The 27,409-nt window shown below is 52.6% G+C and overlaps 5 protein-coding genes across 6 annotated transcripts; 3 read left to right on the top strand and 2 right to left on the bottom strand.

Moving 5' to 3' along the window:
- Positions 1-106: 106 nt before the first annotated feature.
- On the top strand, positions 107-3,417 carry LOC117640876 (reticulocyte-binding protein 2-like). 2 transcript variants are annotated; one of them, XM_034377834.1, is made up of 7 exons: positions 107-349; positions 806-1,302; positions 1,391-2,102; positions 2,185-2,296; positions 2,376-2,479; positions 2,585-3,070; positions 3,167-3,417. In XM_034377834.1, exons 2-7 carry the CDS (start codon positions 812-814, stop codon positions 3,257-3,259), a joined length of 1,998 nt encoding a protein of 665 aa, XP_034233725.1. In that variant the 5' UTR covers positions 107-349; positions 806-811; the 3' UTR covers positions 3,260-3,417. The 2 variants fall into 2 exon arrangements, with proteins under 2 accessions (XP_034233725.1, XP_034233724.1); XM_034377833.1 differs by having other exon boundaries at positions 107-362.
- A 907-nt stretch (positions 3,418-4,324) lies between these two features.
- LOC117640880 (MICOS complex subunit Mic10-like) lies at positions 4,325-5,531 on the top strand. The gene is made up of 4 exons (XM_034377837.1): positions 4,325-4,554; positions 4,849-4,896; positions 5,079-5,200; positions 5,273-5,531. Exons 1-3 carry the CDS (start codon positions 4,380-4,382, stop codon positions 5,165-5,167), a joined length of 312 nt encoding a protein of 103 aa, XP_034233728.1. The 5' UTR covers positions 4,325-4,379; the 3' UTR covers positions 5,168-5,200; positions 5,273-5,531.
- A 94-nt stretch (positions 5,532-5,625) lies between these two features.
- LOC117640875 (tubulin-specific chaperone D) lies at positions 5,626-13,038 on the bottom strand. Its single transcript, XM_034377832.1, has 15 exons — positions 12,667-13,038; positions 12,043-12,254; positions 11,820-11,958; positions 9,670-9,868; positions 9,358-9,583; positions 9,081-9,229; positions 8,631-9,000; positions 8,101-8,552; positions 7,809-8,024; positions 7,541-7,717; positions 7,316-7,449; positions 7,048-7,199; positions 6,762-6,960; positions 6,372-6,680; positions 5,626-6,294 (listed from the first exon to the last, which is right to left on the bottom strand). The coding sequence occupies exons 1-15, from the start codon at positions 13,036-13,038 to the stop codon at positions 5,998-6,000; spliced, it is 3,603 nt and encodes a 1,200-aa protein (XP_034233723.1). The 3' UTR covers positions 5,626-5,997.
- Positions 10,164-11,762, top strand: LOC117640879 (seminal metalloprotease 1-like). Its single transcript, XM_034377836.1, has 7 exons — positions 10,164-10,349; positions 10,437-10,472; positions 10,547-10,705; positions 10,785-10,894; positions 10,974-11,181; positions 11,270-11,403; positions 11,495-11,762. Exons 1-7 carry the CDS (start codon positions 10,271-10,273, stop codon positions 11,675-11,677), a joined length of 909 nt encoding a protein of 302 aa, XP_034233727.1. The 5' UTR covers positions 10,164-10,270; the 3' UTR covers positions 11,678-11,762.
- Positions 13,039-13,381: 343 nt separating the features above from the next.
- Positions 13,382-26,204, bottom strand: LOC117641032 (the record flags this gene model as incomplete). Its single annotated transcript, XM_034378126.1, has 5 exons — positions 13,382-14,097; positions 14,265-14,371; positions 16,866-17,036; positions 18,227-18,596; positions 26,168-26,204. Coding segments are annotated over 5 exons (831 nt in total), but the record flags the coding sequence as incomplete, so codon positions are not given.
- Positions 26,205-27,409: the final 1,205 nt, after the last annotated feature.

Here is a 27,409-nt window from a genome sequence, read left to right as displayed (position 1 = left end):
CAACATGGTTTTTTTTTTTTCACAGAAATATTCTTGCAAACACTACAAGAACACTGAAAATTGGTCCCTGTTAAACGCACTTTTCCTGGAGTAACACATTTGCAAAAGTAATCTTGAGTGTGAAATGGGACTGGCCGGCCAGCAGAAGACGTTCGTTTTTGAACTGGTCTTCCAGGAGAGCTATAAATAAACATCCTTCGCCTCACCACCTGTGATTGTGATCAGGAGAGCCGAAGCGCTGTTTATAGCTCTCCCGCCTGTATTTACACTCGAACGTACTATCTGCAGTCACTGGCGGAGGCGCGGGTCCAGCAGAAGACAGAGGAGAATCTTGTGGCTGTTTGTTTGTGTACGTCTATTTGGTGTGTTTACTTATATATTTATTTACGTAAAGGTTATGCTAAATTTTTATGTATTAGGCCCAACATTGACAGATAGATTTTTGAAAGCATTTGAATCCAGTCTTTTAAGATATTTCGGTTTCCTCATAACATCTCGAGCTTGTTCCATGCGCCGGGCACGTTCCGCACATTTCTAGTAACTTTTATCTTTGTCTGACCCTTCATTGTGCTGTTTTGCGCGACGTGCACTTTTATTTCTACACTTTTATCCATCCATATATTTGATACATTTCGAAAACCACCAGTTTATTTCAACTTTAAGCATTATTTGTCCGTGACTATAACCCCACCGTTCACGTTGTTGTAGGCCCGTCGTATCGTAATCATTTCATTAGTCTTGAGATTTAGCCATGTTATTCGTTTTGAACACGTCATCTTTCACTAACTCTCGTTTTGTTTTGCAGTTGAACATGGAAGCCACTTCTGACAATGGCATTAATAAGAGGGGTGGCAGAAGCCTGAGTGGTTCCCGAGGCCGTGGACGAGGCGGAGGAGGCCGTGGCTTCCGAGGCCGTGGACGAGGTGGAGAGGGTGGTTTCCGAGGCCGTGGACGAGGAGGTGGAGAGGGTGGTTTCCGAGGCCGTGGACGAGGAGGTGGAGGGGGCGGTTTCCGAGGCCGTGGACGAGGTGGAGAGGGTGGTTTCAGAGGCCGTGGAAGAGGTGGAGAGGGTGGTTTCCGAGGCCGTGGACGGGATGGAGGGGGTGGTTTCCGAGGCCGTGGAAGAGGTGGAGAGGGTGGTTTCCGTGGCCGTGGAAGAGGTGGAGAGGGTGGTTTCCGCGGCCGTGGAAGAGGTGGACCGCGAGGTGGCAGTGTGAGGCCTGATGGTGGTAGTGCACAGCCTAAACGTGGATTTGGACCTAGGGGTGGACGTGGACGAGGGGAAGGAAGAGTACCTCAAAGGTACGTAAAATAGGATTTATAATTTTTTCTGTGTACTTAGTTTTCCAAGTAATTGCATTTGAATTTTTTTCATGGAACAACCAACCAGAGGAGGGAAGGTGAGGTTTGAAGATGTGGTGAAAAAACAACAGTTGGCCCCTGAAGATACTCGCAAGTCTATATTAATAACAAATGTACCAAAGGGAGTTGAGAAAAATCATCACAATTTCCAACAATTTATTACCGAACAAGTTGGTCCAGTCAAATCATTATTTTACCAAAAAATCACCTCAATGAAAGCTTGTGTGATGTCTGCTACTTGCGTGTTTAGGAAGCCATCAGATTATTATGTAGCTTTGAAAAAGCTCCATGGACAAGAGTTCCTTAATCACCATTTGCTTGTTCAAAAATTCTTGAACAGCAATTCAAATGAAAACCTTATTACTAAGCACTGTATCAGAGTGACAAATCTTCAAACGTGTACAACCGAGAATGATTTGTGGAACTTATTTGAAAGTTGTGGGAAACTTGGAATGGTCCATTTGGACCGTAGTGATATTTCAAGTTCCACCCTGGAAGCCTTGGTTAACTTTGAAGAGACGAACTCTGTGGTGAATTCCTTGAAATTGGATGGTTCTATGCTACACAAGTCAAAGATCAAAGTAGTGTACTTGGATTGGAAGCTTAGTATCAATATATACAATTTCAAAAAGACAGCTTCTCTTCAAGACTTTGAAACTCTACTCAAAGATTATAATCCAATTTTTGTGAGATTGAGCCAAAAAAAGAAAAAGGGAAATAGTGTCTTTGCTTCCTTTTCTGTGAGTGATTCCTGATTTTTCTGTTATACCATTAAACTTGCTTGTTCAAATTTTGTCTTGACTGATGTTTATTTCTTTTCAGGATGAAAAGAGCTATTCTGAAGCTCTGACTCTTAATAAAAAAGACTTCCATGGTCATAAAATTGTTGTCGAGCCAGCTTTGACCCACAATGTGTTCATGCTTATTCCATCAGGTAATATGTCACAAAGAAATTTGCTTAAAATTATGTGTCATCAAAGAGTTCCTCCCTTAGTCCTTTCTTTTTTTTACAGATATCTCAAAGGATCAAGTTTTTAAAGCTCTTAAACCATTTGGGGCTGCCAGTGGATTTATTAATGCTAGCAAAAGATTTAACATTAAGAAAATTTCTTTTGAGGTAAGTACAAAAAGAAAAAAAACACAAAAATATGGTCTATGAACTTTTTTTTTCTTTTTTTTACAAATAATTTTAAAAACATTTATGAAACATATTTTTTTGCAGTCTGAAGAAGGAGTTATTGCTGCTCTTAAGGCTTCTCCAGTTTTAATAAAGGGGAAATTTATAGATATTTGGGACCTGGATTCCATGGTTAAATATGAACAGGACCATTGTGATGAAGCAGAAGTGGAGGGAGAGGAATCGCAAGATGAAGTTAGTCAATTGGAAGACAGTCAAAGTGCAAATGAAATTAAAAATGAGGAAATGGAAGATGATGAGGATGAAGAGGATGAGGATGAGGAAGATGAAGAGGATGATGAAGAAACAAAAATTAAAACAGAGGAAATGGAGGATGATGAAGAAGACGAGGAAGACGAACTTGACGATGAAGAAGATGAGGAGGGTGAAGAAGAAACACAAATTAGAACAGAGGAAGTGGATGATGATGATGATGATGATGAGCTTGATGATGAAGAGGATGAAGACAGTGATGACAGTGAAGAATCAGACTTGGATGAAGGTGTAGTGTCTAAACCTCCCATTGTGAAAGTAAGTGCATGACTGCTGACAAATGTTGATTTGGTGTGTTGAGCTAACCAATTTTGCTTATTTTTTTGTATCTTAATTATGTTATCTTTTGTTTAGGTGCAGAATTCGCAACTATTGTCCCACAGTAACCAGAAAAGAAAAAGAATTGATACTGATCATAGTAATATCAAGAAAAGTAGAAAACTATGACCCCATTCCATAGTTAGAATACTTTGGTGCAATGCTCAAAGGCATCTGTGTGTCTGTAACGCTAGTTTTCATGCCTTCTACCAATGTTGTTGGTAGCCTCTACCTACAGTCCCCAAATGAATTGTAAATTATATTTTTAAATATATTTGTTGCAAGAAGGTGAGAGTTTTAACTTGTTGAGAACCCACGCCAGTACTACATTCTTTGATTTCAGTCTACAAATTTTATGAGGTATTTCCTCTCGGTATATCCTGGCCGTGAAGTTTGTCAATGTGCTGGTTTGATTTTATGGCTCGCCCAACTATTTGAACAAAATTAAAGACTCCAAAAAGGAGATGGTCTGACTGTATTGACCGGGCTACCACGTAGCTCCCACTCCCGGGCGCGATCCCACGACTGCTGACCGCGGGGACTTTTGGCTGCTGGGTTACCCCCCTGGCCCGATTCGCCCCTCTTTATCCAACCTGGTCTCCTCGGACTCCTCCAAGGAGCCCATATTGACGACCAGCTTCGTGCGGACGCCCAGTCAACATGACTCACTACGCAGCAGGGCTCCCAGCCTCAAACCATCCTCATCTCCCGACCTCCAAGTAGCTGGATTACAGGAGTACGCCACGACTCCCAGTCGATATGCGTTGCGTGCGTACGGCATCCGTTTCTACGGGTCGCGGTTCGACACGCGTCGACGGCTTTTCCCTTTTCCCTCCCCCACTCCGCCCCGGCAAGCGACTACCAACCTCAAAATCCGAAAGATAGGCGAGCTCTGCTTTGCCTCCACAGCTCACGTACCCCACCTAACATGGCATAAACTCGGATATCGCAATCACCTTTGTTTGTGCTGATTAAGTCGTAGTTTGCAAGAAGCGCAGGTGATTTTCTCGAGCATACTTCACTTTGAGACAAATGGTCTACAGCTGGTCAAACTGAAGCCCTCCCAGTTTGGGCAACAAAGGCCGCCCGAAATTCCCCCCCACCGTGACTTAGTGAAGGTCGTGTTAAGTATCGTAATTCTGCATATTATCCCCAACTCGCACTATTTTCCGTTTGAAGTGCCTCTGATCTTCGAAGAACAAGTGGATTTTTCTGATAATTGAGACGACCTAGAGTGCAACATACTCGGATGCATGTTGGTAGTCATACATCTTTCTTGCTCTTTCATTCTTCTGCCTTTCGGTTTGTTCTGTCGTCTGAAGTGGTCTGCAGACAGCTCAAAAATTCACTCAAAATGTCCCTAAGTCAACAGCAAGCGGGCAAAAGAATGGATAAATTGATTACGGCCTCCTTGACACAAGTCGGTAAGCCTTAGTTCTTGTACAAACACTTACGGTTGATGTGGTAGACGTACCGAACTTGGTAGGTCAGGTTCAGGTTAACTTGAAAAGGTTTGGACGGGGTTTCGGTCTCGAATCTGGCCTGTGTGAATTCCTTCCCAGTCTTGAGAAATAAGGACAGAGTGAAGTGCAGCTTTTACCAACAAGTGTACAGAAGGGACTGTGATCTGCTGTTACCTCCTCCTGCTCTATTCAACTTCGACAAATCATGAAATTGTCAAAGTTTTCAATTTGTTGACGTAACTTCTATTTTTGCAGGTGTGAGTCTAGCCTGGGGACTAGTGGCATCATTAGTTTTTTTTAAGAGTAAGTGTTTCGTTCTGACCCGGGTTTCCAGGGAGCTCTCTGGGGAGAAACTTGCAGCTGTGGCCATGCTTCGGGCGGCGAGTTTCTCTCCAGGAGTTTCTCCCCAGAGAGCTTTCGAGTCTCCCTAAAGCTGTATTTTCAAGGGTGCCGCCAGCTGATTTGAAATCTTATTGCTATTACAGGGAAAAGCTGGCCTGTCGTTGTTGGAGCTGGTTTTGGTGTTGGAGCGGCTTATGCAGATATTTCAAATGAAGTTAATCTCAACTCATAGAAGTCTTGAAAGTCAGGAGTGACCTGAGGCCAAGTAAGAAGACATCTCAGTGAATGTTTGCTTAGAAGTGATGTCACTACTAAAATTCATATCTGTGAATTTCAGATTGGAGTCAGTAGTGTTCACCTTCCATCGGCGCACTTTTGTTATTGAGGTCCATACAAGAAGATGTCTTTATGAACAGAACTTGCTCACTTGCATGTTTTCCACTAAGTTATAAATCCTGTCAACATAACAAGGACGAAATGAGCGCTGTGATGCTAGAGATAACATTTGTGTTACACTAATATATGGTTAAATTTGTTATGAAATTTTCTGCACTACCTTTTACCAATCTTTTTAAATAGAAAATATTTTTGTTTGATATGTTATGCTTATTCAACCTTAAGTGACATTGTCTTCACCAGTTGTATTGTATTGTACAAAGGATATTTTTGAGAAAAGAAGAAACAACAATATCTAATAAGTTAAAAATTACTCAAACATACATAGTAAGCAACTTAAATATACTAATTTTAGACAACTTTAACACATCACAGATTGTTGTTTGGAAAAAATAAAATGCAGATATCCTACATACAAGAAAGTTGATGATGTGCTCTTAAACCAAGGAGATTAATATTGGCTCCCATATCACTCGTAAAATCCAATCAATTTCAGTCCCACATTTCATAGGCACATGATATCTGTTTGATCTCATCAGCATGATAAGGCAAAGCTCTATACTTAAAAATACACAGTCAGTCATTCATTAAAAAGGCACTTTATGTGAAAGCAGTGAGTGAAAATGGAATAGTTAAACATATAGCAGCATCTCCAATCACAGAGATTCAAGTATCAAGAGAGGTGTTGCTCTTCTTCTGAACAACTTTAGGTGGTGGTATGCCCAAATGTTCACAAATGTCATTCCTAAGAGGCCGCAGAATCTCCACTGGTTGGTCCCAATCAGTTTCAGATAAAAGGGACATGGCTTGATCAATAGCAACTGGATCAAGCCCCGCATCATCTCCATAAAGCATTAGGGCCTCATACAACTTTGAAGCAGTGGAGCTTCGAATCCTAGGAAAGCGGTGGCACAAGAATATAAGCAGCTGGGTCAGAGAACGTCTTGAAACTTCTCCTGGAACCTGTTGAAGAAAATAATAGGCAATCACTAATTCAATTCTATATTAAGAACATAACTTTTGCATTATGTTTTACACACCTGTACTAATTGACAGAGAACATCAACTACATGATTAAGCTTGTGAATATCTTTTGAACGTGTGACTTCAGCTTTTACCACCCTCAGTATTTCTGAGGAGAAAGGTACTTCTGGGTCCACCAAAATGGAATGTATTGATCCACTACCCAGAACACGGTCCAGGAAAGTGAGGAGGGAATCTGAAAGCCTTTCTGAATGGATCCATTCTATTAATACATTGACAATAATGCCACAGAGCCTCCTCAACTCTTCAGGTGTGCTATGTAGATTCTTGAGGTATGCAAAAAATGCAGAACTTGAATGCTTGACCTGCAGCAGGAAATAATAACTTATTACTTCATAACCACTTCTAGGAATAAGAACAACCGCTATGACTGCTATAGGCCATACCAAACTTTCTGTGAGTCCTCCAACACTGGCTACAAGTCCTAGCATTACACTTGCTGAGTAGGACTCCAGCCTCAATAGCTGAATGAAGAGAGGGAAGGTGTCTGCAGCTGAATTCCAATTCAATTCTTCTTGGCAGAGATTTAAAGGTAACAGTTGCAAAATATCCAAGTGGTGGGGGATATGAGGAACCACGGGGTCACTACAAAAATAGGAGAAAAAAGCTTTTATATAATTTATACATGACTAAAAGGACAAAACAATCCAAGAGTTATTATAAATACTTTACCTGTGGAGGAGGCTGCTAAAAACACGCCCTGCATGAGAACGAGTTCGATCAATCCGCTCAACAGCTTGTTGTGAAAGATCAGCCATCATTTTCTTGATGACATCGGGATCTAAAAGGGAGGGGTCTTGCTTTACAACCAGTGAGGTAAGAACCTATAAAATATTTTTTTTAAAAAAAAGTGGAAGATTAAAACAATTTTTTTCCTATTATATTATTTTCCAAAAAGAAGGATAGTAAAAAATACACAAACAATAAGAGGGTACATTACCTGAAGAGCTGTCATAGCTGCTTCCCTAACCCATGCTCCAACATCACCCCTGCTATCCATTGTGTACTCTCCCAAACATCGTAGAAAGCAGGAATACATAGCATCGACTAATTGTTTGCCCACTTTCCCAGGGTCTAAACAAGAGATTTGGGACATCCAATAAGAGCTTGCCAATGATTTAAAATAACATGATAGATTCAACAATAATCATTACACTGCACCAACCTGACTGTTTACTTCCATGTGCAATGCCAAGAGTTGAAGTAATAGTATGGAGTGCTTTCACAGCATCTCTCCGACTTTCAGCCCATTTTGATGTGTTTTCAGTTATTTCAGTACAACCGATTAAGGCCTGGATAACTGAAGATACATGCCCTTGCAGCATAAAAGCAGGAAGTGACCCTGACAACAAATGGAACAAATATTTAATACACTTGCAACTTTGTGGGCATTGATGTTTCAATTAATTATAACTGCAATGGCATTTGCTCACCAATTGCTAAGCAGAATCCCATTCGAGTAGCTTTATTCACGGCCTTTAATTTTCCTGTGTACAAGCTAATAACTGCTTGTTGCTTACGAGAGCAACGCTCAGCATCACCATGTTGGTAATACTCTGACAGGAAAGATGGTAATGCAAGAACAGCTCTTGTCCTCACAGTGGCAACCTCATTAGACAAGCAGTCATCTATAAGTGCTTGGTACTCATCTAAGAACAAAGAGGAATGGTGAGTTACAACCATAATATTGTCTTCAGCACCTCAATAGAATAATCAAACTCTCACCAATAATAGAGAGGTCGTGGAATGGCATCTGGGCAAGAGAAGATTTTTCTACGAGCACACAGCAAGCCTGCTTCATTAATTCACCGCCCATGCCTCTGAACTGGCCTCTTTCTTTAAACTTTAGCACTAGTGAACAAATTTCTTGAATGACATTTTCTCCAACCAAATCTTGAATACTCTGAGTTCTTTCCTTCCCTACAATGGCCAAACCATGAATAAGTTCAGCAATTGCAAGGACGGCCCCATGCCTGGCATTCAAATCAATTGATGTTGTTCGACTCAGAAGTTGTGGTAACACTGAAGAGGCCATATAATCAGGAGCCTTTGGTGTGAGATTGTGCAAGGCTTTTCCAGCCAACTCTCGGATAGCAACATCCCAATGATCTACTTTGTATTGGACAAGATGATCTATAAGAGGGAGTGTATATTCTTCAAACTGAGCAACAAACGGACTGCAAAAAGAAAGATACATCAAACATATCTTAAAATCAGAAATTTAAATCAATACTTCAAAAATTCACATTAATTACCTTATGTTGAGGTAAGCATTGGACCTGACACCAACAGCAAAGTAGTCTGCAGTGGTCAGGATCTCAATACCATGTGGGAATGATCCCTGCCTGCCAACATTTTCTTGGAATGCAGCAGATGCAGCTCTACGGCAATTTATTTCACGATCAAACACTGTCACAACCACCAGAGCACCGGCAATGTCTTTCACATAAGGCTGGAGAACTCGCGTGTCATAGGCACGCGCAAAGGACCAGCAGACATAGCATGCAGCATCACGGATATGGGCTCCAACAGACACATAACCTCGGGACTCATCATAAAACAATGCCTTCAAGACCACTGGAACAACTTCATCTAATCTTTGAGGTAACAGGAGGCCTCGTTTCCCTACAGAAATGAAATAAAGCACACTTTTAAAATACCACACTTCGCATGGGAATGAGTCCAGTAAATTTATGAGTGCCTACCTAATTCAGCAAGAGCTAAGCAACCTCCATGCCAAGCAGAATCAGAGTTTTGTGCACTGAATAACTCTAAAACTGAGCCAACTACCTCATCAGCCAGTTCCTTTGGGAGTCTGCCTGTTACCCTGCCAATGCCTTTGGCTGCTGACCATCTGCAAAGTCAAAAACAATATAATTTATTATGATTTTTTTTTTGGGGGGGGAGCTCTTTTTTTCTAGGGAGAGACAAAATTGATAATGGCACAAGAATAAAACAAGCAGAAATGCAAAATAACTTTACCTAACTATTGTGTTGTTGTCTTGAAGGCCCTGAATGAGCTCTTCTATCACTTCCTCAATTTCCTCAGGAATGTCGAAATCCTCTCCCACTTCATCAGTATTATTCAAAGAAGCATGATGACCCACTGTTTGATGAGTAGCATCACCAGCATTCAAATTTACTGCTAAAGAACGGCAACCGCGATCATAACGCCATGCTGCCACTCTCATTTTCAAAAATGTTAAGCCTGCAAGCACAAAGAAGCAACGGTTACAAGTTACACTTGCTAAATGAAATAAGATTTTGAAAAAATTCTATTTGTTTTCAATATACCTATTCGTTGGATGACCTTCATTCCTAGTTGTCTTATTAGGGGAACATCTCTTTTCCTGTAGTTGCCATTTGTAAGCCAGTGAAGAAGTTCTGCCCCATGAGGTATTAAATCCTCTCGATCACCATGTTTGAGAATTGCAGCCAAAGCAGAGAGAGCACCACACTGCGCACTCATTTCACTCTTCTCTGAACCCACAACCTGCAAGCCAAAATTTCAAAAATCTTCAAAAAATGTTATCACAAGAAAGACAGTGTCTGCCCAAGCTACAACATAACAAAAACATCAGAAACGACAAAGACCATGTCTTTACATGTTTTATCTCATTTAGGAGAAAGTGAGGCCCACTTTACACCCTCCATGAGATAGAGAACACTCAACACAGCCAGAGTGCTGTCCATGATAAGACCCTGGCATTGGTATGCAGAGGAGTACACTTATCTGTACCCCTTCCCTACACCCTTCCCCCTACACCCACTGCTGCCTTGGAAGCACATTTGGGCACCCAGGTCAGTATCCAGGGAACAGTTGCCTAAAACACTGCCACCTAAGTGGACCTGAGGTGGTCACTGTTACATTTGGTACCGGGCAAGAAAGGGAACAATGAAAATATTTTCATTGACTTTCGTCTTGGCAACATTATTTTTCTTCACTAAAGCCCGGGTATTGTACGACTTTGAAGGTAAGTGGTTATCAAGGCAGGCCCCAGAAGGCAATAACATAATAACTAAGCCCCAGTTAAAATTTTTGTTATCTTTTTTCTGGACAGACTGGTTTGAAGAGAGTGATTTTGACAGTAATTCAGGTACAGCAGTACTATGATTAAAGTCCTAAAGCATGTGTTTATTCAATCTATACATAGAAATTTACAAGTTCCAGATGACGCACCTGAGTTAGGAAATGCATGGGAAAAGAGTGGAGAGTTTGAAGGTGATATAATAGTAGGTGCAGATGACAGCATAAGAAACGGTCTTGTGAGTGATACATTTTACTGGCCGAACAAGACCCTTGTCTACAAAATAGACAGTGATACCTTTGGTCAGTAAAGAACTTCAGAACTAAATTAGATCTAATACAACCTGATACAACTTCTCTATCAAATTCATCTGATTTGCAGATGCTGATCAGATTGACCTCATAAACCAAGCAATTGAAGAATTTCACAAGAGGACATGCATAAGCATGCGAGAAAAACAAACTTATGAATTGGATTACGTGTTTATTACGGTGAGAGTTGTTGAAATAAAATTGAATTTTACATAATTATATTGACCACACTTCAGGAAATAATTGACCGAGTTTCCAGGGTAAGGGAGCACATGGATGTTCATCCCATGTTGGGCGGCAGGGTGGGAAGCAGCCCTTATTTTTGAAGCCCAATAAGCCAGGCAAGGGATGCCTGAAAAAGGGAACTGTTGTTCATGAGCTCCTACATGCATTGGGATTCTATCACCAACAGAGTGCTCCAGAACGAGATCAATACGTCAAAATTCTTTGGGATAACATTGAACCAGGTAAGTTCAGCAGTTGTAAATGAGAAAACAAATAGATAGAAAACTGTGAATTTTTGAAAATATTAATTGGACTTTCTATTTTTATCAGGCAGAGAACATAATTTCAAGAAGTATGAGAAAGAGACAGTGACAAATTTCAATGTGACCTATGACTATCACAGTATTATGCACTACAGTGCCTATGCTTTTTCTCACAATGAAGAAAAGACAATAGTCCCACTGGTGAGTCAAAGAAGGAGAAGGGTTCTTGTGCAATCTTAACAACATCAAAGTTTTATTGACCGTAACTGGTTTCACTATCTGTTTGGAACAGGAGGAGGGAATAAGGATTGGACAAAGAAAGACATTGAGCAAAAAGGATGTAATAAAGCTTCACCAGATGTACAACTGCAAGATTGAAAATACTGAGAAACCAGAAGAAATAACTTTTGGTAGTGCTCTAGGCCCTAACAAGGATACCGATGACACAGATGATTTTGAAACAATAATAGATTGATATTGTACTTGGGTTTTGAAACGAGCACTGCGTATGTAATAACTGAACCAAATGCACAAGATCTGAGTGTGAACACATTCAACCTAAAAGCAATGATAAAAAATAAAAGCCACCTAAAACAAATCAAAATTATACTACTTACTTGACATGCAAAGGAGATGAAGGGCCCAAGGTGCTGCTCCTTCACATCGGATCGGGTAAAAAAGTGTGAAGCCAAGAATGCTGCAGGAAACCGTGAACTGTCGCCAACTAGAATATATAATTTACACACATCCACAAGCCTGCAAAATCAAATTCATACCTAGTAAAAAGATCATGACTCTGCCATCTGACGGCCAAATAACAGCTAGATCACCCTAGCTTACCTCTGAATTACAGTTCTACGGTCTGAAGCTTCATTTGAACTTGAGGTTGAAGGGCCTGGAGAAACTTGAAAGCTATCAAGTCTTGTCATGTGAAAAGGAATTTTGACAATGATCGACAACCATAGAAGAAGCGCATATCTTGTTTCCCAGGTCTCAGTACTTTTAGGGTTCTGTCTTTCCAGCATAGCCAAAACTGGTTCCAAATCCGACACCTGAATCAATATGAAGGATGGTAGAAATTAATGAAAGACAAGGAAACTGGCTCGATAATGTATGTGAAGCACAACAAAATACCAAAACCATAAAAAATCCAGTGACGCAAAGTTATAGATCTTAGTATTTACACTACATACATCGTCAGTAGTCATTGATCTAATTGTTTCAAATTGTTAACTTTCTGACATTGCCAAATGAAAGAACAGTTGGTCAGAGAAGAATGTAAACAATGGGTGCTGCCACTGATCTTACTGACCGCATTGGGCCGTGGGCAAAAGGTTCTTAAACGACCAGACAGATGTGAAATGTCAACCGTGTAATTTAATAACCGGTCATTTTTTTTTTTCAGAAAAGATTAATACAGCGAAAACATAACCTCGTATTAATGACAACAAACTGTCAACTCACCTCATGCGGCAAGTGCCGGACCACAACTTTGTATCCTCGAACCTTGACAATGACATGTAAATACTTGAACGCCTCGTGCTTGAGTTCAATCGGCTCATCTTTGTTCCTGACAATCAATATTATTCTTTCTAAAATAGTATCTAAATGTGGGTCTAGGAGATGGGGCTGCTCTTGGTACAGGGTTAGCACGCAACGGAACTTCTCATAAGCGCACTCGGTGGCCTTCTTGGCGGTGTAAATTGATTTCAACTCATCGATCATAGTCAGTACTTCGTCCAATTCAGAAAATAATTCAAGGGCACAGCCCAGGCCGATAAATTCGGTACTTTCATCCTCCCGGACGGGTTCGTCCATGTCTGCTTGGACCACCATCTTGTTTGGACTGCCTGGCCTGACAGGCGGCCAGTCGGGCCAACACCAACAATGACAATAAAGAGAAGATCCGATGTTGTTTTTTTCTGTCGACTGTATTGCCAATTTCCTAATATTGCTATTTATTCTAATAAATTCAGAGGATCGTTCCATCAAGAGTTCGTGGAGCTGACTTGAAAACTGAGTTTCCTTTCAACGAGGAAATTTCCTCCACCCAGGGGAAAGTGGAAGCCTGATTTTTACGCTCTCGGTTTGAACCCGAACGCTTTGCTGCGCGCTGCGCGTCGCGTCGACGATGGCAGGAAAAGGCCCTCACAGCTTTGAAAAATAAAGTGGACTCGAGTCAGCAAATAGTTTCTCATTTTGTACTTTATTGTTAGTGGTAACATTGTATCATGTAGTGAGGTAATATACATTTAATTGCACCAGCATACTGTGAAATTTGTATTGTACCAGTAGTGACTCTGGAAGTAAAAGGGAACATTCGTACACGCGATGACATTTTACATTATATTAATTAACGTATCTAGGTTTTGGTAACTTAAAATGTAATGTTTTTGCACTTTGGCAACGGTAACAGAAAGCTCCCTCCGTCGGGGTTCGCACCACGCCTGTGTGGATGCAACTGCACCCCAGTCACGACGGCGGGCTGCGCAGATGTACAGTCACTCTCAAAAGAAATAGACCTGGAATACTCAACGCGCAAGCGACTGCCCGAATGCTCAGCATCGAACGTCACTTGGGCGCGGAGTATCGCCTGACTCTGGCTCATTTCTTTTGAGAAAGATTGTAGTACACACACCGCGCCTTCTTTCCTACTTCCTATGTGGCACAGTCTTTATTAGCACTAGGTCAACAACAACAAAAACAACAACAATAACGAATGCCCCGGGAAAGGGTGACGGTCTGTCTATCACAGCATGAAGAGGTTCTGCAGCAGGCGCCAGGGCGACGACGTGCACACGGCCTTCCGGCGCGGGCAGGGGTAGTGGCGCAGGCACTCGGCCAGGCGGCGGTCGCACTCGCACAGCCGCTGCGAGCACGCCGACCCGTTCAGCGCTGCGGCAGAGAGAGAGAGCCATTCAGTCGTTTGTATGTATTATGGCTCTGGGGATCGTCGGCAGGAGCACGCCGAGCACGCGTGCCGCTTGGCCGTGATTGGCTGCCGATTGGCTGGCGATTGGCTGGCGATTGGCTGACGATTGGCTGGCGATTGGCTGACTCACCGCAGAGTGGCCGGCCGCGGTAGCACTTCCAGAGGTACGGCACGAAGTACTCCAGGAACATGGGGCAGCTGGCGGTGTCGTAGCACCAGTCGTGCATCTTGCAGCACCTGAGGAGGGGGATAGGGAAATTAAATGATTAAAAAATGAGAAACAAAAATGAAGAGCCCTGCTTCTGTCGTCACAATGTCCTTGCGGCGTGTCCGGCCCGCCCCCAGCCGCTTCCAGCCCCGGCCCCCCGGCCGCTCCGTTCCCCCGCCGCCCGTTTTTCTCTTTTCTCTCTCATTTCCTGTCGACTTTGTGATTAAACGACGCAGTGCGCCAGCCCCTCTGCCTAACCTCGCCACGCTCCACGCCGCGCCACGCCGCGCGCCTCCACCCCGGCGCCCTTTCAAGCTAAATACACTTTGTTGTTGGAGAAATTAAAACTTGCCACACTCGCCGGCCGCGGACACCCTCCGCGAGCACGCCTCCGGGGCTCCGGGGCGTCGAGGGCGTGGCCGTGGCGTGGCCGTGGCGTGGCTCAGACAGGGGGTTGCTGGGGGGGGGGGGGGAGGCTTGCGGCGGGGCGCAGTAGGGCGGGGGTGGAGCGTCGACGGGTCCCGGAGGGATTCGCGTCGGGCCGGCCCTTCGGTAAAATTAGCCAGGCTCGGCGCCGAGACGAGCTCACGTCTCGGCCGCGTCATCAAGCTTGATTATTGTGCGGGCCGGCGGCGCGGGCGCGCTCCCTTCGGCCAGAGTCCCCTCGGCGTGCTGCAGCGCGAACGGCAAGCCAATGGAAAGCCAGTGGAAAGCCAACGGCACCCCGCGGGGGCTGCGCCGGGCTGCGCCGGGCTGCGCGTGGGGCAGGGCGCCTTTTTTCGGCCGTCATTACAACATGCCCTTTATCCGCGAGTACCTAGGCGGGGCCTCGCGCCACGCGGCGAGCTACCCCCGCGAGCTACCTACCCCCGGCCGCCAGCCGCCCCCTGCCCTCGTGCCGCGGTGCCGCGCTGGCTGAGGGCCCTAACCATCGCCCCGAAACTAAGATCGCAATTTGCTTATCTCCGCCGAGGCAACAAGGCAATAACGCCGTGCGCTTGGCTGCCTGCAAAAGTCCGTAGTCCGCGCCCCGCTGCCGCCCTGCTGCCGCCCTGCTGGAGCCCTGCAGGCTGCCTCCGAACAGCGCTCTCGTCGCTGCCGAGCGTGCGACAGAGACAGAGCGACGAAGCCCTGCGCGGGGACCTGACTGGCTGCCTAATGACCCTGTGGCGCCCTGCCAGTGGCGGCGGCCAAGGTCGCCGCCGTCCTTGGAAACCTGGCCGCCGACGTGCACTCCATGGCCTCCTCACGGAGCTGGCCTCGGACGTGCACTCCTTGGCCTCCTCGCGGACCGGGCCGCCGACGTGGCCTCCGCAGGCAGGGCCGGCGCTGCACCACCACCGCGGAACAAACACCGCAAACCCCTGGTGGGGATTCGAACCCGCGTCTTCGTCCTCGCCGGCCGCGCGTCTCGCGGGAGACGCGAACCGCCCTCCGCGAATTTCCTTCGCTGTTATTTTTCCCCGAATTACGGAGGCGGAGCAAGTTGGCGCGCTTTTATTGCCCGCACTGCCTGCTGCCTCGCGCGCCTCGCGCGGATGGCGAGTTTTCCAGGGAAACCGCGGACCGGACTTTCAGTCTCGCTCGCGAAAATGAAAAAGAAATGAAGGCGTGGGTGCAGTGCGGGCTGCTGGGCGCTGGGCGCTGGGCGCTGGCTGGGCGCGGCAAGGTCGCGGAAGGGCAAGACGGGGGGAAGGAGGCGTCTCTCTCTCGGGGAGGTAAGAATAGACCAGCAGACCAGCCCTCGCAGGTGCCATGATGCCTGCCGCCCGGCTGAGGCCCGCTCAGGCCCCCCGCCCCGCACCTGTCGATCGTGCCTCGCACGCCCTGGGCTTCCCCCGCCAGGCCCGGCCTCTCTGGCTTACCAACGGTCAGCCAAAGTGCCTCGACGCGAATTCATCACAAGCTCAAGCATTAGGTGTAGTTTGTTTCCACCCCTGTCCTCCGCAGCACCGAGGCCCGGGGGGACGCGCGCTCGCTGCTGCAGCCTCGCGCAGGCTAACTTGGCCGTGCCGGTCAGAAGATACGCCCGTCTCCCGCGTCTCCCTCCCGACGGCCTGGGGCTGCAGGCAAGCCCAGGCAAGCGCGCCTCTGCTTCGTTTTTCGCCCGCTTGCCCAGACGTCGAGGCTCGGTTGCCCAGATTACCCAAGGTTACCCTACCCATCCAAGTAATAGCTGAAACATTCCGTGTTCCGCGACGAACGCCAAAAAAAGGAGAAGAAATGACAGATGAAGTTGTCGGAGGGAGTTGAACCCTCGGCCGGGGCCGCCAGCCTCTGCGTGCATAAATTGCCGGAGGTGTGGCGGCCCTGCCACGCCTGCCCTGGCGGCCCTGGCGGCCCCGGCGGCCCCGGCGGCCTGCCCCTCGCGGCCGCGTGAGTGACGGCCGGCTGGCGGCCATTTGCATAGCGGGGACCCCGGGGAGCGGCCCTCGCAGGGGATGACGGAACGCACACGAAAATCAGGCGCTGAAAAGGGGGTGGGGGCCGCAGGAGCCCCGCCGCCTCGGCCAGCCTCTCTACCTGTCGATGCCGTCCGTGGTGTAGCCGGAGCCCAGGAAGCCGCAGTAGCAGCCGTAGCCCTTGTAGGCCATGGGGTCGCAGCCCGTGGAGCACACCAGCATGTTGTACAGGTGCAGCACGGAGCGCCGGCTGCGCCGCTGGGCCGGCTTGCCCGGCTTGGCCGCCGACACCCTGGAACGAAAAAGCACAGTCAGGCGCCGCGAGAAGTCACGACATCAGACATGTTTGAGAAAAATACGACATTTGTTTTTAGAAAACAATATTAAAGAAAATGTGCGCGCGGCGATTCGAATAGCAGCGCCGGAGGCAATGACGCACTGCCTCCGTCCCCTGGTTGGTGTTTTCTCGTTCGTCCGAATTTGGGTGACCAGGTCCAGATGGAGGCGCTGTTGACTTTCAATTAGGACAGCAGTCCCGGTTGCGTCTTGCGTCCGGCCCGGTCCGGCCCCGCCGGGCGGCCTGCAGCGGAAAGCCAGGAAAGGTTGTCCTTGCCCCAGTCCTTCCCGCGGCCGGATGTCTACGCCCCCGCACCGCCCCCAGCGCCCCCGCACCGCCCCCAGCGCCCCCGCACCGCCCCCAGCGCCCCAGCGCCCCCCACCCCCCGCCTCGCTGACGGAACGAACCCTCCTTCAAGAGCGCGTCGTATCAGGTGGAATATTCTTCGGAGATCGAGGAGAGCGCTTGCCGGGGCGCACGGGGCGCGGCCGGCGGGGGGCGGGGGGCGGACCGAGTCAATTTGGACGGTTTCGCGAGGGCGGAGGAAGAAAGGGGAAAAGAGGGTGAGGGGGGCGGTGGCCCTTAGCCGAGCCAGAGGTCCAGCTGGGCCCGCCAGCGCACCGCCTCTTACGTGAGGCCGACATCCGAAGCACATGCAGGCCCGGGTGAATTAGTTCGGACCGGGGACTGAAAGAGGGACCGCGACGGACCGGGATCGGAATAGAAAGCGGCGGCACTGGGAAAACCAGCGTGCGGGCTTTTCTTTCTTCAAAGGGTTCTGCCCTACACTCTTCTTGCAGCCTGACACCCCTCCTGCCTGTGTGTAACGGGGGTATTTTCTGAATACGCCTCAAGAAGAGCGAAGGGTCTTCGTGTATTGACACCATTTAGTTTTACCAGTGGGGACAGGCGGCGGCGGCACACCGCCTGTGGAATCCAGGGTAGGCAACTACGCGAGGCGGCCCTGCTCGGCGGGCCGGCCTACCCCGAGCCTCGCAGGCGTTCGGACGCCGCTCGCCGCCGGGTCGATGCATCCGCGCGCTGCTGCCGCGCTGCCGGGCCTGACGAAGAAGTGACGTCACCGACATGACGTCACCGTCGGCCGCTCTAGTCCAGTGTCTCCGCTGTCGCCGCTGTCAACTCACTGAGTGGTGGCGCTGCCGAGGTCGTCCAGGACGTCCCTGAAGGCGGACGACCGCCCCCAGGGGTTGTGGCTGTAGCCGAGGAGGTAGTCGCCGTCCAGGGCGGTGCTGGCCGCGGCGGAGGCCTCCACGCCGCCCTCCACCAGCAGCAGGGGGATGAGCTGGCGGCCCTGGACCGTGCCGTTGAGGGACTGCACCAGGCTGTGCACGCTGTGCAGCGGCGAGGCGCTGTATGGCACGGAGGGGTCGCTGTGGTTGCTGGAGGACTCGCTGGAGGACTCGCTGGAGGACCACGGCGGCAGCGGAGGCGGCTTGCCGGGCTGGCTGCGCAGCTGGTCCTTGGCCCAGTAGTGACTCCGCGGGGAGGAGCTGCCTGCGAAACGGAAAGAAGAACGACACGTGGTGGTCAGTCGAGAGTCGAGCCAGGCGGCCACCAGTTTTGCCGCTACAATGTAATCTGGGCCGGAAAAAAAATAAAGTGAGCTCGCATGGCACGAAGAGCGAAGTGGGTGACACGGCAAGGCACGGCACGGCGGGCCGGCGTGATCCGCCCGAGTCCGCCGCACTATCGCCCTGTTTACGGCGCCACCCCGCCCCGCCCCGCCCCGGTAATATCACCGGCTCAATAAAGTGACTCGCTGGCCGCGCTGGTGGGGAGGGGCGGGGCGGGGAAGTCCCGGTGCATGCTGCAAGCCATTGTGGCACCCAATCACGGCGCTTATCGGAGGACGATACGCCACTGTAATGAGCCCGGCCACTCCCTCGCACCGCGCACGCCCACGCGACCAGGTCAACAACAACATCAACAACATCAACAGGAATGAAGCACTTGAAAGGTGGCTGGGAAACAACCAAAGCGGAAGCCACAGGTGGCGCGACGCGAGATTCGAGATCTGGAAATGGAGACTGAGCTTCCCGCGGCGCGTGCATCTCTCGTGGAATCTATCCGAGTTCTGTCGTCATCGGATGCAACAGCGTGGACAGATCGTCGTCTGTCTGTGCGAAAATGCATTGTACGGTACCTTGCGACTAAATTGGAACCAGTTCGTGAAAAAGGTGTTGGTACCAGCTTTGTTCACGAGTCCCCCCCCCCCCCCCGGTGTGCATATTAGTGGAAAACGGGGCAAAGAAGAGTTTTCCATTTTCTTTTGTTTTCCGTCCGTGTGTGACCCGCAAAGCGGTGTCCATTTCGCAGGCCCCGCCTCACCTTCCCTGCCGGCCGACTCGGCTTCCGCGCTTCCTCTTCCACGCCGACACAATGCGTTGGGAGCGATCGGGAATCAGTTCCGTTGTCTGTCTGCTGTACTACGCAGCACCGCGCGTCCGTCCGGCACACCGGCAGGCAGAGGCGCCGCCCCGCGACGCCCCGCGACGCCCCGCGACGCCCGTCGTCCGTGTTGCGTCAACGCGACCCGCCCGTTCCGCGAAGGGGCTCCGAGTCCTTCCCCTCCTCGCGGCACGTCGTCGCCACCGCGCCACGCGCGCCACCAAAGCCGCTGGCCCGCCGGCCGCCGAAGGAGCAGGCCGAGGGGCTGAGAGGGTATTCACAAACGCACTAGTCTACGCTGAAAATGGGTTATTAAGCGTGATAAGATGACGATTTCACTGACCAAAAACTCGGCAAGGTCACAATACGTAGGAGCATACTGCGTGATCATGCGTAGCATAGCGCGCGATTGCTCTGTTTGCGATCCAGAGGAGTGAATCCTCCCGGGTGGAGCGCGCTTGGACAACGAATCCGGGGCAGTCCATGAATGCCATGAACGCCCTTGGTGGACTGGCGCGGCATGGCGGGGCGGGGCGGGGCGGTCTCCCTCAGCGTGCTTAATTCCGGTGATCGGCCTGCCTGCCCTGCCTGCCCTGCCACTGCCTTGGGCGCCTTGAGCATGGCGGCGTGGCGTCGCGAGGCGCCGTCGTCGCGGCCGCCAAATTATTGCATTTCCCCTTTCCGTTCCCAGACGTTTCGAAATGATTTCGGTAGCGAGTGGGTTTCTTTGGACTTTGGACTTTCTACTCTCAACGCCCGCACTGGCGGAGCGGCGGAGCGCTGGAGGACACGAAAGCGATGCGTGACCCCGGGCCGACGGCTGGTTCGCGCGACAAAGGCGGAACATCGGTGCGTGAGAGAGAGAGAGAGAGAGAGAGAGAGAGAGAGAGAGAGAGAGAGAGAGAGAGAGAGAGAGAGAGAGAGAGAGAGAGAGAGAGAGAGAGAGAGAGAGAAGTAAGATCATAATGCCAACAAAATGCTCCCCGGGCCGTGACGAGCCATTAGCCTGCCATAGGGCCTTGGCCGGCGAGGGCGAGGCCGGGCGGGGCGGGGCGGGGCGGGCCAGCACATGTCGCGCCCGGATGAGATGCTGCCTGCCCGTCTGCCCCTTTGCCAGCCTGGGCTGCCTGGCCTGCCCCGCAACAATCAGCCATTGTTGTGTTGCCATGGCAACAAACGAATCGTCACGGCTGTAAAGTAGCAAAAGGGCGCGCCGGGCGGCGAGGCCCCCGCAGCCCCGCAGCCCCCTCAGGCCCCGCGAGGCTCACAAGACCAGTCCGTCCGGCTAGTTGCGCGGGAGGGGGAGGGGGAAGCTCACCGAGAAACGCGGACCGCTGAAAGTGAACTTGGCTGTACCACTACTAACACACTCCTATATCAAGCGCATGCAAAAATGTTGTCAGCGTTTGTTTTTTTGGCAGCTCCAGTAAAACAAATCCAATCGCCATAATCTTCCTCTCTCATTCCCTCACGGCGTAAGGGACGCCACCACCGGGGACATTGGATCCCGCTGAGATGCGGGGCCGCCGACGCTACCCCCCCCCCCCCTGTGAAGGAGGAGGGTCCTGCGCAGAAATACTTTTTGTGTGATTGCTACGCTGGAGGTGAAGCGAACGAGGCCCCGATGAAATGGGAAAGCGGAATCGGAGGCCAGGCGGGGCGGGGCGGGGCGGGGCGGGGCGGGCGGAGCAAGGAGAAGGAGGAATCCAAGAGAGGTTTACTCTGGACTCTGGGTGACGCGGTTGGGTGTTGTACTAGTTGCGCCCGGTCGTCGGCGTCCGTCCGTCTGTCTGTCCGCCTCTCCGTCCGTCTGTTCGTCCACGTCCACCCGGCGCCTAGTCCGCCTAGTGCGCGATTTCTTCCCGCCCTGGCGGACCCTGACTCCGGTTCGAAAACGAAAGCGGCCCCGACACTGAACACTGCTTTTACCGTGTGCCCAGCAATGCCCAGCAATGCCATTCTATATTCGGCCAGAGCACTGCGCGTTTTTTAGTGAGGGCGTCAGTGTGAGTGTATTTGAGAGTGAGTGTGAGTGTCAGTGTTTTTGTGAGTGCTCTGGAAACTGAGGAGTGTAGGTTGACGCCAACTATTATCTACCTGGCACAGAGGCATGCTGTATAAAAGAATGTACATATCGACCATGTATACATGTATACAGTACACTCTTGAGTTTCCAGTGTATGTATCGGTGCGTGATTGTGCGAGTGAGTGAGAGTGAGTTTGAGAGTGAGTGAGTGAGTGAGTGAGTGAGTGAGTGAGTGAGTGAGTGAGTGAGTGAGTGAGTGAGTGAGTGAGTGAGTGAGTGAGTGCGCCTTAAGCGAGGGTCCCCGGGAGGCAACGACCGGGCAGCCGGACACACCCGCCGCCTCTCCGTCCCTCTCCCTCCGTCCCTCTCCGTCGCGCTCATCTCACGCTCCGCTCCGCGCTGCGCTGCCCCGCGCTACTCCGCTCCACGCCGCCGACCCCTGCCATTACCACCGCCACCGCTGCAGCCACTCCGGACTATCGAGAGTGAAAGGTTTTTCTGGCGGCCGCACTGCACTCGCACTGTACGCGGCGCGCGGCGCGAGTGTCACTGCGAGTGCGAGCGAGAGAGAGAGAAGTTGCAGCGGGACGATTGTCGCTCCGCCTCTCTCGCACTCACGGACCGTTCTGCATGGGTGCGAGCGCCGTGTCGGAGTCAGTTCGCCTGCGCCGCGACGAGCGGCGGGCGCGTAATACCAGTAGTGTAGTGGGTCGGCCGCGGCGTTGACAGTGTATCGCCGAGGCGTTTGGTTCGTTTGGCTCGCCGCGCTGCTCGCCGGCCTGGCCGGGCCGAGACTCGTCAAGCAATTTGCCGGAATGGCTTCAAAGGGCGCGGAGGACATTCGCGCGAGGGGCGAGGGGCGCGAGCCAGGAGCTGAGCTCTGAGCAGGTACTTGGGGCGCGCAGTGGAGCGGCGCAGAGCGAAGTGCAAAGCAGCAACTTCTGTTACTGCGGCAGTCATCACCGCCACCCTTGCACTGCCTTGCAGCGCTGCGATCCGCTGCGTTCCCAACCCGCCTACGCCTCAGTCATTTCGAATGTGGGAAGGCGCAGCCACGCGCAGCAGCAAGGCCCTTGCGAGTGTTTCTCCACCGGCCGGCCGGGCACACTACAAACACACGGCGCACTCCAGCAGGCGCCATCGTCGCCCTGCGCGTTTGGCCGTCTCATTAGTATCGCCATATTTTCAAGGTGGCCTCGTGTTGTCAGCATGACCTCCACGACGGCTACTGCTTCTACGAGTAAGTCAACAACACGACGCGAGCTTCCCCCTCTCCTCTCCACACACCAACACATCGGAAACAATGCGAGGGCCCGTGCGCGCGCATGAATGGGCCAACCGGACGCCTGCAGGCTGCGGGGTAGGCAGTCCCGTCGAACGGCTGTGCAGCGTGGTTGCCTACCCGGCGCTCGTAAGGCGCTTCGGCCGACTCGTGGACGCAGGACGTCTGACTGCGCACCGCGGCGGGCCCTACATTGTACGTCCAGACGCCGGCTTGAGGGCGCTTGGCGCGTGTGATGGTCCGAGGTTAATAAACAACACTGCAGGCCAAGAGTTTGCTAAATAGTTTGCGCAACGCCCCCTCGGGGCTCAGGCGCCGCGGCGGGGGCGGCAGCGGGGGTGGCAGCGGGGGTGGCAGCGGGGGTGGCAGCGGGGGTGGCAGCGGGGGCGGCAGCGGGGGGCGCCAGTGGGGAGGCAGCCGGGGCGGCAGCGGGGGCGGCGGTGAGTGCGGGGGCGGGGGCGCGCGCGTCAGGAGCGGCGGGAGCGCCGTAAAAGTAGTGTAGCGTGGGCGGGGACAGCATTACTAGTGTCAATATTCGAAGCCAGACCCGTGTCGGCTGTGTCGACAGAGCCTCTCTTAAAGTCCCCGCGCCGCGCGCGCCACCGCGAGGATGCAATCCGGGAGGAAAAGTAAATCGCGCAACGACAATGTGTACCTCGCCCGAGTCCCGGGCGTCGCGGGCGTCCCAGGCAGACAGGCGCAGCCTTAAATCAAACCGCCGCGCTCGGGAGTCTGATTCCGAACCGCTCTGTCGTCGCTCCGTTTCCCGCGCACTTTTCAGGCGTTCCGCGTGGGTGCGAGAGAGACAGAGCGGCGAAAGCACTCTGGTTTGGAATGAGACAGCTGTCGCGCGCCGTTCATGAAATGACGTAACCGCCGAATGCATGGCGGTCGAACTTGGACGCCGCGAGGCACGGCCACGGCACCGCCACGGCGCCGCCACGACGGCGACGCCAGCCAGGCCCGTCCCTAGGCATGAACACTCTCGCTGCCGAGGGTTTCCGCGGCCCGAACCCGCGGACCCGGCCTCGTTGCGTAAGTATACGGCCGGCCCCCTCACGTTAAATTCGTACATAATGCGCGTCGATGTGCTTTATGGAGTCGCGACCCAGTTGTGGGGAGGCGCGCCACCGCGCCCTGGCCATGCCCGGGCGGTGGCGCGGCTGGAGCTGTGTGACCGCCGCGACCACCGTGACCGCGGGGCGGTGGTGTGTGCGCGACCACGCGTGGGGGCGGCACGGGACGGCCCGGGGTGGACTGCAGCGCCACCACGCACTCCGTGTGTTAGTATTTTCATCCACAGGTGCCCATCGTCTACGCCTGCCGTTAATTTTACATAACTTTTACTACAAGTTTTTATCATTTTTTGTCATTCCCACGAATCATCGCATGTGCTATACTTTGCTGAACTGAGCTCGGAAGCCCTAGAGATGCCACACTTCAATCTTTGTTTTTATTTCGCCTTCTTTCTGTGACGATGCCCGGCAGTGTTTTGGATGGCGGCTTGTGACCTACAGCAGCAGCAGCCCACAGCCGTCCGGGCCGATACGGTTGAACGGCGTGACACAACCGGGCGATGAGTCAACGGACGAGGGGACTACTGGACTGTGGTGCTCTCGGTGCTCCGGCGCTCGAGCGCTTTAGCCGCCCGTCAAACAGACAGGCTGCTTTTCGGTACTTCCGAGTGGTTTAGTGTCAACAGCCGGTGCCACTAAACTGCCGGGAGAGATGCACCTGCGTGCACGACACAAATGACGGCATTTTGGTGATCGCGGTGCGCGGTGCCGTCCGCCCACACGCTGGCACACTGTAAACGTGATGGAAATCATGTCCTTTATATCTGACATTGAAATCCAGAAAAAGATTCGTCATAGAAACACATTTGCTTAGTGTTTCTTCTTTTTCTTTACACCAATTCACTTCCTTATACACTTCAGAAAAATTCAGCGTGAGACTTTTCGAGTGTACTGGTAGAATCCCACCGACAGGACAGGCCAGAGACGCCATGTTCGGACTTTTCCTTTCACCGACGAATCATTATTCGATGCTCATGTTCCCTGTAGTGACTGGCAATGAGCACTGCGCTGAAAAGCGGCGGTGCTGTGTACCACGGTCTGGGTGTGGCTGGTGGGGCCCGGCACTGGGACTGGCCCGACTGGAGGGACTTGCCCGGTGAGCTACCCGTTCGATGCCCATCGGTCGCGGGTGCAAGATGAGGGGAACTGCGATCACCATTCACCAGGCGAGGCTGGGGACTTTAGCATCAAGCGCCTTTCTCCAGTAGCAAAATTTTTAATTTGCATATTTTACGCACCGTTCAAGCGTGTGAAATCTCGCGTGCACGTTCCGCGCGGGGCGGCGACCGTGCGAAAGGCGGTGCGGCAGTGTGGGGGCTTTGAAGAGAGACAGACGGACAGGTCAACTTGGCGCATCTTCGCAGTGCAGGTCGCGGGCCGGTCGCGGGTTCGAACCCCGCCTGCTTTCCCCCGTGACCTTCCTCCCGGACGACGCGAGCGGCGCGGTGATGCGATCGGTCAAGTGGCCCCCGGCGGCTTGGCGGCTTGGCGGCCGCGGCGTTTCCTTGGCGGGCGGTGCGGTTCCACGCCCCCCCCCCCCCCCCAATCACGCACGTGCGCAGCGTTTGCCCAACCGAAAAACCGCGACAAGGGAGTTGTTCAAACCACTCCCCCTCCCCTTCCGCTGCCCCTCTTCCCGCGGGAACCCCTTCGGCCCCTAATGCCCGGCGCACACTCGCGAGGCACGCACGGCCAGGGTCATAAACCTCGCGAGCACCGCCACACCGCCAGCACCGCCCGGCGCAAACAAGAATGCAGACCCTCAGCTTTGGCACCACCGCACCGCCCGGCCCGACCCGGCCCGCCCGGCCCGGTATGGCGCGGCACGGCGTGGCCCGGGCATGGCCCCCTGGCGGGCGACGCATCGGTGTTGTTTGGCTGGGACAAAGTTTGCCTCGGATGTAACGAGGAGCACGGCGGGGTCGTTGGACTTGGACTCGTCCTTGGATTTCGGTCTGCGCCTTACTCAGCGGCATTGGCCGGGAGCACTCTGGTGCAAAGGTGCGGACCGGGTCCACGCAAGGGAGAGTCGAGCAGACCGCGCTGCGCTGCGGTGCGAGAGGAAACGTGGACCGAACCGGGGTCCATACTTCAAAGCGAGTTGTACCACAGCCGGGCAACTTTTATCCGTCCGCACCGCGCCCCGCCCCGAGATGGGCCATCGAGGCAGAGACAGGGACGCACGCAGCCAGGCAGCCACGCAGCCAGGCAGCCACGGTGAAGATGGCGCGGAGATAGCGGCGCCGCGACGCGTGGCGACGCCGCGGCGTCTCAAGACGCAGCTGAAGCTTACCTTGCGTGTCCGCGAGGGCGTCGGCGGCCACCGCCAGCAGCAGCAGCGCCGCCGCCGCCCAGCTTCCCATGGCTCCGCGGCGCCGGGGGCGGGGGCGGGCCGCGGCGGTCGGGGGTGGCGTGGCGGCGTTCACGCCCCGTGCGCGCGCGCGGACCCCCGCGGCCACGCTGTTGGGTAACAGCCCGGGCCGCGAGGGCCCGTCCACGGCGACGTCCAGGATGGCGGCGGCCGGGGGTCGGCCCCGCGCGGGGGCGTTAGCTGGGTGTTCTTGTCCGTCCCACCGCCCAAGTCTCCTCTGCGCGGCGGCGTCCCGTCCTCGCCGTCATCGCGCCGCCGTGCCGCAGCACATGTCCCCCGGGACGGCCGCGGAATCACAACGAGGAGCTGTTGTTGTTGATGTTGCCGTTGTTGTCGATTTTGTTGTTGTTGTTGAATAAACGCACACGAACTGCACACTGATGGTACGAGCACACAGGGAAGGTGATGCTGCGGGCGTTGCTGGCGATGGAGATGAGTGTTGTATATCCACGGCGGTGATGTTGACACAAGATTGCACCTGCACAGACCGAATCGGACGTCACCACAACGCCCCTACGCTGGCAACACTGACCGCTAGATTCCGATTTCGTTTTCGCTGACTAGAGCAACGGAAACTGAGATGGAAACCAATCTCCCGCAGGCGGGTGAAAGCCGAAACACGGCGTGATGCCAGCGGCAGGGGGTTGTGTGCACCTTCGCGGTCGGGTGTCGGGAGGCGCGAGGAGAGGTCCGGGCGAGCCGCCGCCGCCGATGACACTGACCGAGGCGCGCGGCGCGAGGCGCGAGGCCGCCGTCATGCAGAGCCGCGGCACTGCGGGCACGCCGTCAGCCCCGCCGTCAGCCCCGCAGCCCCAGCAGCACGGCGAGGCTGAGGCTGCACGCCGCGGCGGGCCCGGCCCCCTCCAAGCTGGGCCTGCCCTGCCTGCCCTGCCCGGCCGGCCGGCACGCGCCGCCTGATGCTGCGAGGGGGAAGTGCGGGGAGGAGGCGGCGGGGGAGGGGCTGGGCCCGGCTGGGCCCGGCTAGGCCGCACTGCCCTTCCCCAACGACGACCGAATTAGGGGAAGTGGGTGCTGCGCGTCCTGCATGCCACGCCACAGTGTAGCCACCTTTGCTTTACAGATGCGGGAGTAGTGCGTCTGGATGGCGACATGGAGGCAACAGCCCGCGGCGCCCGGAAGCGAGGCGGGGGAGGTGGAGGGCCA

Source organism: Thrips palmi, unplaced genomic scaffold (assembly GCF_012932325.1).
Source record: "Thrips palmi isolate BJ-2018 unplaced genomic scaffold, TpBJ-2018v1 HiC_scaffold_15, whole genome shotgun sequence".
Taxonomy (NCBI): Eukaryota; Metazoa; Arthropoda; class Insecta; order Thysanoptera; family Thripidae; genus Thrips; species Thrips palmi.
Note: the sequence above shows the minus strand (reverse complement) of the source record. Positions and strands in the feature narration are given on the sequence as shown.

Coding starts and splice junctions, on each gene's coding strand:
- LOC117640875 (XM_034377832.1), bottom strand. CDS start 13,038: ATGGTGGTCCAAGCAGACATGGACGAACCCGTCCGGGAGGATGAAAGT. Junction 9,001..9,080: donor CTTAGCTCTTGCTGAATTAG/GTAGGCACTCAT, acceptor TCATTTCTGTAG/GGAAACGAGGCCTCCTGTTA. Junction 6,961..7,047: donor TTTAGCAGCCTCCTCCACAG/GTAAAGTATTTA, acceptor CTATTTTTGTAG/TGACCCCGTGGTTCCTCATA.
- LOC117640880 (XM_034377837.1), top strand. CDS start 4,380: ATGCATGTTGGTAGTCATACATCTTTCTTGCTCTTTCATTCTTCTGCC. Junction 4,555..4,848: donor GGCCTCCTTGACACAAGTCG/GTAAGCCTTAGT, acceptor CTATTTTTGCAG/GTGTGAGTCTAGCCTGGGGA. Junction 4,897..5,078: donor ATCATTAGTTTTTTTTAAGA/GTAAGTGTTTCG, acceptor TTGCTATTACAG/GGAAAAGCTGGCCTGTCGTT.
- LOC117640876 (XM_034377834.1), top strand. CDS start 812: ATGGAAGCCACTTCTGACAATGGCATTAATAAGAGGGGTGGCAGAAGC. Junction 1,303..1,390: donor GAAGGAAGAGTACCTCAAAG/GTACGTAAAATA, acceptor ACAACCAACCAG/AGGAGGGAAGGTGAGGTTTG. Junction 2,480..2,584: donor TTAAGAAAATTTCTTTTGAG/GTAAGTACAAAA, acceptor ATTTTTTTGCAG/TCTGAAGAAGGAGTTATTGC.
- LOC117640879 (XM_034377836.1), top strand. CDS start 10,271: ATGAAAATATTTTCATTGACTTTCGTCTTGGCAACATTATTTTTCTTC. Junction 10,350..10,436: donor GGTATTGTACGACTTTGAAG/GTAAGTGGTTAT, acceptor TTTTCTGGACAG/ACTGGTTTGAAGAGAGTGAT. Junction 11,404..11,494: donor AAAAGACAATAGTCCCACTG/GTGAGTCAAAGA, acceptor TGTTTGGAACAG/GAGGAGGGAATAAGGATTGG.